The following is a 13244-nucleotide window of genomic DNA, read 5'->3' as shown; positions in this document are numbered from 1 at the left end:
CTCTCAAAAAATAAAAAAAGATTGAAATCATACAAAGCATCTTCTCAGATCATAATGGAATGAAACTGGAAATCAATAAGACAGGAAAAAAGTAAATTTGCAAATGTGTGCAGGCTGAACAACACACTCCTAAATAATTAGTAGGTCAAAGAAGAAATTACAAGCGAAATCAGTAAATATATTGAGACAAACGAAAACACATCAAAACTTATGGGAGAAGTGGCTGTGGCTCAATCAGTTAGGCTCCTGTCTACCATATGGGAGGCCCTGGGTTTTTGTCCCGGAGCCTCCTTGTGAAGGCAGACCTGCCTGGGTGCTGCGGAGTGCCGTAGGCCCACAAGCGCCATGGAGCGCCGACTCAGCAAGGTGATGCAACAAAAAAGGGAGACAAGCAAAATCACAGAAGAACACGCAACAAATGGACACATAGAGCAGACAGCAAGTAAGCCGCAAGGGATGGGGGAGAAATAAATAAAAATAAAAAATACAGACAAAGAAGAACACACAGCGAATGGACACAGAAAGGAGACAGCAAGCAAAAAGCCGCAAGGGGGGGATTATGGGATACAGTGAAGGTAGTCTTGAGAGGGAAATTTATAGCCCTAAATGCCTATACTAAAAAAGAAGAAAGAGCTAAACTCATAGATTTAAATGAACAACTAGAGAAACTAGGAAAAGAACAGCAAACCAATCCCAAAGCAAGCAGAAGGAAGGGAATAATTAAGATTAAAGCAGAAAAAAATGAAATTGAGAACAAAAAACAATAGAGACAATCCACAAGACCAAAAGCTGGTTCTTTGAGAAGATCAATAAAATTGACAAACCCCTAGCTAGACTAACAAAGAAAAAAAGAAAGAAGATGCAAATAAATACAATCAGAAATGAAAGGGGGGGAGTTACAACTGACCCCACAGAAATACAAAGAATCATAAGAGGAAATTATGAGACACTGTATGCCAACAATTTAGACAACCTAGATGAAATGGACAAATTCCTAGAAATGCACAAACAACCTACGCTGAAGCTGCAAGAAATGCAAGAACTTAACAAACAAATCACATTTAAGGAGATTGAAGCCATCATAAAAAATCTCCCAAAAAAGAAAAGTCCAGGACCAGAGGGCTTCACAAGTGAATTCTACCAAGCATTTAGAAAAGAATTAACACGAATCCTGTTTTCACTCTTTCAAAAAATCGAAGGGGAGGGAAAATTACCCAACACATTTTATGAAGTCAACATCACCCTAATACCAAAGCCAGATAGAGATACTGTAAGTGAATTACAGACCAATCTCTCTAATGAACATAGATGCAAAAATTCTCAACAAAATGCTTGCAAATCGAATCCAACAGCATATCAAAAAACTTACACATCATGACCAAGTGGGTTTTATTCCTGGTATTCAAGGCTGGTTCAACCCAAGAAAATCAATCAACATAATACACCACATTAACAAATTGAAGGGAAAAAATATGATAATCTCAATCGATGCAGAAAAGGCATTCAACAAAATCCAGCATCCTTTTTGATAAAAACAAAATAAAACAAAACAAAAATACTTCAAAAGAAAGGAATAGAAGGAAAATTCTTCAATATAATAAAAGGCATATATGAAAAACTCATAGCCAACATTATACTCAATAGGGAAAGGTTGAAAGCTTTCCCTCTAAGATCAGGAACAAGACAAGGATACCCACTGTCAATGACTGTTATTCAATATTTACTAGAAGTTCTAGCTAGGGCAATTAGACAAGAAAAAAATTAAAGGCATTCAAATAAGAGGAAATAAAACTCTGTTTGCAGATGACATGATCCTGTACTTAGAAAATCCTGAAGTATCCACGACAAAACTACTTGAGCTAATAAATTAATTCAGCTAGGTGACAGGATACAGGATCAACATGCAAAAATCAGTCATGTTTTTGTACACTAGTACTGAACAATCTGAGGAGGAAATCAGGGGGAAACTTCCATTTTCAATAGCAACAAAAAGACTCAAATACCTAAGAATTAATTTAACCAAAGATGTAACAGACCTATATGCAGAAAACTACAAAACAATGCAAAAAAAAATTTAAAAAGACCTAAACAAATGGAAAGATATTCTGTGTTCATGGATTGGAAGAATAAGTATCACAAAGATGCCAATCTTACCCATACTGATTTATAGATTCAATGCAATATCAATCAAAATCCCAACAACTTACTTTACAGAATTAGAAAAGGCAATTACCAAATTATTTGGAAGGGAAAGTGCACCCAAATAGCCAACAGTATTCTAAAAAAGAAGAGTGATATGAGAGGAATTTCACTGCCTGACCTTGAAACATATTACAAAGCTACAGTGGTCAAAACACCATAGTACTGGTATAAAGACAGACACATCAATCAGTGGAATAGAACTGAGAACTCAGAAATAAACCCTTACCTCTATGGCCAAGTGGTTTTTGACAAACCTACCAAGTTAATGTTAATGGGACAAAACAGTCTCTTCAACAAATGGGGCTGAGACAACTGGATATCGATAACCAAAAGAATGAAAGAGGACCCCTATCTCACTCCCTATACAAGAATCAACTCAAAATGAAGTAAAGACCTAAATATAAAATCCAGGACCATAAAACTACTAGGAAAAAACGTAGGGAAACATTTTCAAGACCTTGTTATAGGGGATGGTATCTTGGACCTTACACCCAAAGCACATGCAACAAAAGAAAAAATAGATAAATGGGTCCTCTTCAAAATTAAACATTTTGTACCTCACAGGACTTTGTCAAAAGGGTGATGTACCAGTTTGATATAGTTATGAATTCAAAAAACAGATTTATGTTTGTAAACTGTTCTGTACTTGCGCGTGCTTAAATGATGATTAGGGCTTAGATTGGGCCATGACAGTAGGGTGTTGGCATGGCAAAAGACAGAGTTGGAGGCTTTTTTAATGTTGGAGTTTGATGCCAAACTCTTAAGCTGGAGCCCCAGGAAATAAGCACACAGAGGAAAGAGAAGCAAGCCCTGGGAAGAGAGGAACCCTGAGCCTGGAGAGAAATAAGACCTGGGAAGCTGAACCCAGGAAGCCTGAACCCTGGCAGACGTTAGCAGCCATCTTGCTCCAACACATGGAAAGAGACTTTGGTGAGGAAAGTAACCTATGCTTTATGGCCTGGTATCTGTAAGCTCCTACCCCAAATAAATACCCTTTATAATGTCCAAAAGATTTCTGGTATTTTGCATCAGCATCCCTTTGGCTGACTAATACAGGTGATGTTAGCCAACTCAATGGGAGAAAATATTTGGAAATCACATATCTGATAAGGTTTTAATAAACAGGATATATTAGATGTTACAACGCAACAATAAAAAGACAAATGACCCAATTAAAAAATGGGCAAAAGACTTGAATAGACATTTGTCCAAAGAACAAATACAAATGGCAAAAAAAAAAAACACATGAAGAAATGCTCAACATCACTAATGATTAGGGAAATGCAAATCAAAACTACAATGAGATATCATTTCATACCTATCAGAATGGCCACTACTAAAAAGACAGAGAACTACAAGTGTTGGAGAGGATATGGAGAGACAGGAACACTTATTCACTGTTGGTGGGAATGCAGCCACTGTGGAGGACTGTTTGGCAGTTCCTAAAGAAGTTGAATGTAGACTTGCTACGTGACCCTGCAATACCACTACGGGGTATATACCCAGAAGAACTGAGAGCAGTGACACAAACAGACATCTTCACACTGATGTCCACAGCGACATTCATGATGCCAAAAGTTGGAAACAACCCAGGTGTCCATTAACCAATGAGTGGATAAACAAACCGTGGTCTATGCACACGATGGCATATTATGCAGATAGTCTGTTACAAAGTTTTACACTGGCAGAAGAAAGCCTATGTGAGGCAATAATAACAGTAGTATCCTACTGAGAACCCTACACATCCATGGCCAACAGCAATAAGGGAAACAGGAAGCCTAGGACTAGGAGTAGGGTCGTCCTCAGAAGAGACTGCAGGTAGCTGGAGGAGCCGGAGGCAGGGGTGGTCTCACCTGAGTGTGTAACTATGAGGTTGGACTGTGCCCTGGGGCTTGCCTCTGGAATTCCTTTGAAGATATTCTGGGAGCAAGGGCAAAGAATGCATGATGTGGCTGCACTGTGCTCCATAGGCCTGTGTGCTCTCATTCATAATTCAGGCCCTGCCTGTGCCTGATCAAAAGAGGCTGTGCACATGGAAATAGGAAGTGGAAAGTACCTCACAAAATAGGGAATTGCGATCATGTTATTTTAAATTCTTACCTTTTTTTTTTTAGTTTCGAGAAACCTATTTCCACTACCGTTTCCAGTTTTAACTGTGAGGTACTAGAGATACAACTTTTTCTGGCAAAGGTTGTTGAAAATTCTTTTCTTTCTTATTTGGAAATGCTAAACGTCATTAATATTCACAGCTTGGCATAATGTATACCTCATAACACCAGACAGAATGAGTTTATGAATTTAATTTTGTATACAAGAGACCTCATAAGCAGTGGGCATATATAAAATGGAAAAGGAATATAAATAATTCAGTTCTACTATACCTTCCTTCCACTTAAAATAATCATTATAGCCCAAGTTACCTTTTGCACAAAGATTGGAAAGTCTGGATACCAAACAGTGATAAAAAAGGATTATTTTTAAACAATAAGAGTGATGCAACCTACCGTGGTTATGTACCGGGAGTGGAATTCTGGAGCATCCTTCAAGAACGTAAGGCCAGGGTGTGTATCCACCACATCCTGAAAAAGTACAAAACCAAGACTAAGTTAACAAACATACCAAATAATGCCTACAGAGTTTTCCCCTTCTTGTAGAATACATTGCCAGCTGATTAAATTTACTATTTTAGAATATTGAACAATGCACTTGAAGTTTAATACTTTATTAAATTTAAATTTTATTAAAAGTACTTTTCTCCATATATAGCACACATCAATAAAAAAGTAAAATTTTTACTTATCTATATTTGGTGATTTGTGAATCAAATGTCTAAGACACATCAAGACAGGGATTGCTGCATAAAACGCACACAGAAAGGATGGTAGACATAACCCAACTAGAATTATTCTCTTTCTTTAGCCTAGAGACTTAGGAGAAATTTTTAAATAGCTGTATAGCCAAGAAGTTTGAAATTTGTATAGGTTAAGTTGTACAAACCAGCTAATCCCAATAGTTTTCATCGAAATAATTGTGTTGCCAAATCTGTTTTAATTTATGATTTTATTGCCTATTTTACCGTCACTGAGACAGTTAGAATCTATCTATCTATATTTTTTTATTTCTCTCCCCTTCCCTCCCTCCCCCCCGTTGTCTGCTCTTTATACTCATTTGCTGTGTGTTCTTCTGCGTCTGCTTGTATTATCAGGTGGCACTGGGAAACTGCATCTTTTTTGTTGAGTCATCTTGCTGCATCAGCTCTCCATCAGCTCTCCATGTTTGCAGCACCACTCCTGGGTGGGCTGTGCTTTTTTCACACGGGGCGGCTCTCCTTGTGGGGTGCACTCCTTGTGCGTGGGGCTCCCCTATGCGGTGGCACCCCTGCGTGGCATGGCACTCCTTGCACGCGGCAGCACTAAGCATGGGCCAACTCACCACATGGGTCAGGAGAGCTTGGGTATAGAACCCTGGACCCCCCATATTTTAGGTGGACATTCTATCAGTAGAGCCACACCCACTTCCCTATGTATATTTTTTAAGATGTATTTTATTTCTCCTCACCGCCTAGCTGTGTCGGTTTGCTGTGTGCTCGTATTCTTTTTAGAAGGCATGGGGAACTGAACCCGGGACCTCCCTTGTGAGAGTGAAATGCTTAATCACTTGAGCCACTCCCTTCTTTATTGAGTCTCTGTTTTCCTCCTTGTGTCTCTTGTTGCATCATCTTGTTGTGTCAGCTCACCACTCCAGCCTGTTGCATCAGCTCGCTGTCCTGTTCATCCTTCCTAAGTGGCACTGGAAACTGAACCCAGGACCTCCCAAGTGGTAGGCAGGAGCTCACCACTTGAGCCACATCAACTTCCTTCTAATTAGGTTTTTCTTTTCAAGATTTATTTTCTCTCCTCCCCCCCGTTGTTGTTTGCACTTGCTGTGACTGTTGTCTTCCTTGTTTCTTAAAGAGGCACTGGGAACCGAATCCAGAACCTCTGATATAGGAGGGAGGTACTTAATCACTAAAGCCACCTCCATTCACTGCTTTGTTGTGTCTCTCATTGTATTTTTCTTCTTGTGTCTCTTGTTGCTTCATTTTGTCAGCTTGGCACTCCAGCCCACTGCACCAGGTCTCTGTCTTGCTTTTCCTTTTTAGGAGGCACTGGAAACCTCCACTCACTGCTTTGTTATGTCTCTCATAATGTTTTTCTTCTTGTGTCTCTTGTTCCATCAGCTTGCTGCACCTGCCTGTTGCACCAGCTCACTATCTTCTTTTAGAAGGCATCGGGAAGCAAACCAGGGACCTCCCATGTGGCAGGCAGGAGCGCAATTGCTTGAGCCACATCTGCTTCCCTGGTGATGTTAACCATGATCACACTTGGTTAAGGGGGTGGCTGCTGGGTTCTCCTCTACTATAAAATTACCATTTTCCTGCCCCCCCGCCCTGCTGTATTGTCTGTATCCATTCACTGCGTGATCTTCTTTATCTATTTTTCTTTTTGTCTTCTCATTTTTCTCCTCTAGGATTCACCAGGATTCAATCCTGGAGATCTCTGATGTGGAGAGAGGTTCCCTGTCAGCTGTGGCACCTCACTTCCTGGTTTCTGTTGCACCTCATCTTGACTCTTCCCTTTGTCTCTCTTTTGTTGTGTCATCACCTTGTTGTGTGACTCACTTGCATGTGCACTTGGGCTGCTGCGCGGGCACAAAGCTCATCACGCGGGCACTTGGCTCACTGCACGGGCACTGGCTTGCTGTGCAGGCACACCTTCACCAGGAGGCCCCAGGCATGGGACCCGGGTCCTCCCATATGGGAGGCGGAGGCCCAATCACTTGAGCCTCATCCGCTTCCCTATTTTCCTTTTATAATTGATATTCTTCGGGGAGATTTTTTGAGACATGTCAATATCTTACTTCTCCTCAAACTTTTGCCCACTGATTTTAGCATTCATAGGTGGATCTTGCCTGCAATACTTAACGCTGTGGTGTTTGTCTAATGGTGATTCTGTGTTTCCCTCATTCCTTCCACGTTTTTAATTGGAATTCTTCTATAAGAAAGAATTGTTCCTTTCCCCAACTATTTGTTCAATTTTTTATCAGTATAGACTCGCATGTATTTATCTTATTCTATGAGTTATAAGCTAATATTATCAATATTTATTTTGTTGCTCAAACTGCTGTAGCTTTGGCCACTGGAAACTCTTTCAGGTTGGCTCCTGCGTCTTCCTATCATGTCCCCCTCCTTTTATGAGCACTTCTTCATTTCTGGTATCATAAGATGATCAGGCTTATGTTGCATTTTCCCTGCCCAAGCCCTGGAGTTTCCCCATGTCTATCCTGGTTGATTTAACTTATTTATTTCCTGGAGGGAGAATACATAAAACATTACTATGGTTCTAGGAGACAAAGCCATACAAAAAGGTATACTCAGAGATGTGCTATTCTCTTCCTTTTTATCCTCACCTTTCCTATTTTCTTCTTTAAACCCTGACTTACTTTTCTGTGAACACTGCAACAAACTAGCACAAACTGGATGGATTAAAACAACAGAAGTTTCCCTCATAGTTCCAGAAGCCAGAAACCCAAAATCAAGGTGAAGGCTCTGGTGGCCGTAGGGGAGACTCCATTCCGTGCCTCCTCCAGCTGCTGGGGTCCAGGCACTCCTTGGCTTGTGGCTGTGTAACTCTACCTCTGCATGTCTTCAAACGGCCTTCTCACCTTCTCTCTGTGCATCTCTTACAAGTTCTCTTGTCATTGGACGTGCGGCCCACTTAGATAATTCAGGATGATCTCATCTTGAGATCTTTAACTTAACTGCAAAGATCCTTTTCCAAATAAGGCTACATTTCAGGTTCCAGGGGTTAGGACAGAGAACGTATCTTTCTTGGGGTTACCGTTCAACTCCCGATACACCCCTTTCCCACTCACCCTCTGTAAGGAACCAATCTCTTCAGTTTTGGGTTTTTCTTTCCCGTATAACTTTTGTACAAATAACCAGATACATGTCTATTTGCTTATATCCTTTTCTTTCATGAAGAGTAGCATACTCTACATATTCTTTTGCACTTTGATTTCTTTTCAGTTTTAACAGTATATCCTGGAATCACTCTCCATCAGTTCATAAAGATATTTCTCACTTTTTTAAACAGCTGCATAGAACTCCATTGCATGGATGTACATTTTTTTTTATACATGGGTATTTCTTTCCAATAGTTTGTAACTGCTACCAATGCTGCAATAAATATTCTGGTGCAGGTATACTTCTTGTATTATTGGAGGCAAGGCAGGTTAGTTTCGGGAATAAGAAGCCGAATCTGGGACTTGGCAGAAAACCATGGTCATGAAACACGTGGCCATGGAACCTGCCTGAAGGAAAGACACCAAACCCCCCCCCCCCAAAAAAAAAAGGTGCTGGAAGAACCTCGCAAGAATCCCCCCCTTGGAACGGGATTACATCCAGGATCAAGGAAAAGCCCTGGATAGTCTCAAGGTTCTTTATCATTAACCCCCTGGAGGAATTGATGGGAGGGGTAACGAATCAAAACTGCAAACAGCTGGGACTCCTCCCCCAAACATTAACAAGGGAGGAGTAATTAATGCTTTAAAAAGAAACCACAGGAGCTTTCTCTCTCTTTTTTCTGCTTGGACCAGCCCACAATTATACCTGGGACCCGTAATCTGTTATTTTCTCTTCTCTCATTTCTTAATAAACTACTGGCCTAACTAAACTGGCATGTTCTTAAATTCTTTTAAGTAACATAGCCAAGAACCTAGAGGAATCCGGTTACAGAGGTATATCTTCAGCATGGATTCTTAGAAGTGGGATTGATGGGTCAAAAAGTAAGGGCATATGTAGTTCTGTTAAGTGTAGCCAAATTTCCCTTTTGAAGGATTGTAGAAGTATGAGAGTTCCTTTCCCCCCACATTCTTGCCAACAAAATATGTTCTCATACTTAAAAAAAATATATATTTATTTATTTTCCTCCTTTCCCCTCCTCCTGTCCTGCTGTTTTTGCTGTCTGTGTTGTCTTCTCTTCCCACTTTTTTTCCTCTAGGATTAACCAGGATTTGATCCTGGAAACTCCTGATGTGCAGAGAGGTTCCCTGTCAATTGGCCACCTCAGTTCCTGGTTTCTGCTGCACTTCACCTTGTCTCTCCCCTTGTTTCTCTTTTATTGCATCATCATTTTGCTGCTTGACTCACTTGCACGGGGCACTGGATCACCGCGTGAGCACTTGCGCTCACCATGTGGGCACTTGAGCTCACCATGCAGGCGCTCATGTGGGCGCTGGCTCGCCACACAGGCGTACTTTCTCTTCTTCTTTTTCACCAGGAGGTCCCAGGGATTGAACTGAGGTCATCCCATATGGTAGGCAGAAGCTCTATCACTTGAGCCACATCTGCTTCCCTGTTTTCATACTTTTTAATTTTTGCCAGTCTGACAGGTGAGAAACAGTATCTCAGGGTTGCTTCAATCTGCAATTCTCTGATTATGAGTAAGCTTAATAACCAGAGGCTTTCATATGTCTGAGGGTCATTTTTATATATTTTGTTCATGAATTTTACCTATTTATTCTAATGGGTTTTGGTTCTTTGTCTCCTGATTTTTAGTTGTTCTTCAAATATTAAGGATATCAGCCCTTTTGCTTGTGGTACATGTTGCAAATATTTGCTCCTAAGTTTGTCATTGCCTTTTGCCTTTGTCCATGGTGATTTCTGCCATGACTGTTAAAAATAATTTATACAGCTAAATCTATCAATCTTCTCCTTTATTGTGTCTGGACTTTTAGTTATCATTTTCTCACACCAAGAGAAAGAGGAATTTACTCATTTTTTACTTCTAGTACTTATATAGTTTCATTTTATACATTTAGCTCCCTAATTCATTGCAGTTTATTCTTCTGTATGGTGTGAAATATGGATATTAATTTAATTATCTTTTTCCAAATGACAACTCATTTTTCCAACATTTATTAAAAAGTCCAACTTTGCCTCAGTGATCTGAGATGCCACTTTACTCATATACTAAATTTCCAAATGCAATTGGGCCTATTTCAGGACTTTCTATTCTGTTTATCTGGCCTATGTGTCTAGTCATGTGTCAGTGTCATGCTACTGTAATTACAGACTTTGCAGCATTTTAAAAAATTATATATATATTTTTCTATTTTTTCAAATGTTACATTAAAAAAATGTAAGAGGTCCCCATATACCCCCTACCCCCCTCACCCAATCCTCCCACATCAACAACCTCTTTCATCATTGTGGGACACTCATTGCATTTGGTGAATACATTTTGGAGCACTGCTGCAGCGCATGGATATTGGTTTACACTGGAGTTTACACTCTCCCCCAGTTCACCCAGTGGGCCATGGCAGAACATAAAATGTTCAGCATCTGCCCCTGCAGTACCACCCAGGACAACTCGAAGTCCTGAAAATGACCCCACGTCATATCTCTTCTTTCCCTCTCCCTACCCTGAGCAGCTACCATGGCCACTTTCTCTACATCAATGCTACAATTTCTTCCATTACTAATCACAATAGTTCCATAGTAGAATATCAGTAGGTTGTTTTTCCTTAAAGATTTATTTATTTATTTCCTCTTTCCCCTCCCTCCCTCTCCCTGTTCCCTGCTGTTTTTGCTGTCTGTGTTCATTCACTGTGTGATCTTCTGTATTTATTTCTTTTTGTCTTCTCATTTTTTCTCCTCTTAGGATTCACTGGGATTCGATCCTGGGGACGTCTGATGTGGAGAGAGGTTCCCTGTCAGCTGTGTCGCCTTAGTGTCTGGTTTCTGCTTCACCTTGACTCTCCCCTTCATCTCTCTTTTGCTGTGTCATCAACTTACTGTGTGACTCACTTGCATGGGCACTGGCTCACCGTGTGGGCACTCAGCTCACCATGTGGGCACTGGCTTGCCATCCAGGCACTTGGGCAGGCACTTGGCTCACCACACAGGTACTCGGCTCACCGCACAGCACATTTTCTCTTCTTTTTTTCACCAGGAGGCCCCAGGGATCAAACCCGGGTCCTCCCACATGGTAGGCGGAAGCCCTGTCACTTGAGCCACATCTGTTTCCATTTGCAGTATGTTTTAATGCCTGGTAGGATACAAGTTTCCCACCCCCTCATTGTTTCCTGCATATTCCTGTGTACTTTTTTTTTATATGAACTTCAGAATTAACAAACACCATAAAATAGCTTATTGAAAACATACTTTATATGAGTTGAATATTTTTAAATTCATTGAGATTTATTTTATGGCTCAGAATATGGTCTATTTTGGTAAATATTCTGTGTCCATGTAAAAGGAATATGTATACTGCTTTTGTTGGGTGAAGTGTAATATAAATGTCAGATCAGAATGGTTGGTGGTGTTCAAGTGTTTTATATCCTTAATAAGTTTTCTCTGTACTTGTTGTATTCATTATTGAGAGCAGCATATGGAAATCTACAATTAGGGATTTGTTCATTTATCTTTGCAGTTCTTTCAGATTGTTTCATCTACTTTCAAGGTCTGTTATTAGGTACATAAACATGTAGAAGTGTTATGTCCTCTTGATGAATCAATCCCTTTATCATTATATTGACTTTATTCTGATATTCTTTGCATTGAAACTACTTTGTCTGACATTAATATAACCACCCCAGCTTTCTTTCAATTAATGTTAGCATGCTATGTATTTCTTTGTACTTTTATACTTGATGTAAGCCAAAAGGCCAAGAAGCAATATAATCTCCTTTCACTTTTAACCAATTTTTGGTTTATAATTAAAGTGCATTTCTTCTAGGTAGCATAAGCTTGGATCTTGCTTTTTCATCTAATCTGACAGTCTTCCTTTTGGGGTATTTACACCATTTACATTTATATGAATATTATGTGGTTAGGTTTAAGTCTATTATTTTTCCACTTGTCCCACCTGTTCTTTGCTCCCCTGTTTTCTCCCCTTTTCCTGCCTCCTTCTGAGAAGCACCGTTTATGATTTCACCATATTTTTCTTTTTGGCTTGCTGGATATAACTCCTCCTCCTTTTGGTGGTTGCTTTAGAGTTAATAGTATACATCTTTAACTTACCACAACCTACTTTCAAGTGATATTATACCACTTCATGGATTATAAAGAACCTTATTAATAGTATACTTGTATTTCTCTTCTTCCAGCCTTTGTTATTGTTGTCATAAATTATACTTAAGCATATATTATAAACATAATGCAATGTTGATAGTTTTGTTTAAACAGTGAATTGTCTTCTAGAGTGATTTAAATAAGAAAAAAACATATATCTTTATCCATATAGTCACTATTTCAGGAACTCTACATTCCTGAAGTAGATTCCTATTTCCAGCTGGTATCACTTTTCTCCTGCCTAAACAACTTTTTAAAATACAATTCTTATAGCACACTTTTAATGGAAGATATTTTCATTGGTTAGAGAATTCTAAGTTGACAATTCTTTTCTTTCAGCAACAGATGTTGCTCCATTGTCTTCTGGCCTGAAGTGTTTTCAACATGATATCTACTGTTATCTTTATCTTTGTTCCACTGTACATGACTATTTTCCCTGGCTGCTTTTAATTTTTTTTAATCACTATTTTAAAGCAATTTAATTATGATATGCCTTGGAGTAGTTTTCTTCATATTTCTTGTGCTTTGGACTTGTTGCGCATCCTCTGTGGGTTTATAATTTTTGTATACAAAATTTGGGGCCATTATCTTTTCAAATATTTTTTCTCTCCACCCCCTTATGTTTACACTTCTGTTAAGTTGCCTAAAGTTGTCCTACAGCTCCTGATCCTCTTTTCATTTTTCTTTAATCCTTTTTTTTTTATGTCTTTGTGTCTCATTCTGGATAGTTTCTATTGCCATGTCTTCAAGTTTACTAATCATTTCTTTTGCAATGTTTAACCTGCTATTAATCTAATCTGGTATATTTTTCATCTCAGACATCATAGTTTTCATTTCTAGAAGACTGAGTCATAAATATAACATATATATCTTTCCCATGTCTCTACTTAACTTTTGATCATCTAGAATTCAGTTACAATACATGTTT

The 13244-nt window shown here is 39.3% G+C and overlaps 1 protein-coding gene across 7 annotated transcripts in view; it reads right to left on the bottom strand.

Annotated features, from left to right (window-relative positions):
- PPP2R3A (protein phosphatase 2 regulatory subunit B''alpha) overlaps positions 1-13244 on the bottom strand; it is a 250517-nt gene that overhangs the window by 115930 nt on the left and 121343 nt on the right. For all 7 annotated transcript variants that reach the window (XM_058294990.1, XM_058294994.1, XM_058294992.2 and 4 more), the window contains one exon: positions 4707-4781. In XM_058294990.1, the coding sequence (XP_058150973.1) occupies positions 4707-4781 (75 nt within the window). The remainder of the gene's footprint in view (positions 1-4706; positions 4782-13244) is intronic.

Source organism: Dasypus novemcinctus, chromosome 4, assembly GCF_030445035.2.
Source record: "Dasypus novemcinctus isolate mDasNov1 chromosome 4, mDasNov1.1.hap2, whole genome shotgun sequence".
NCBI classification, from domain to species: domain Eukaryota; kingdom Metazoa; phylum Chordata; class Mammalia; order Cingulata; family Dasypodidae; genus Dasypus; species Dasypus novemcinctus.
This window is presented reverse-complemented; position numbering and strand designations above follow the sequence as displayed.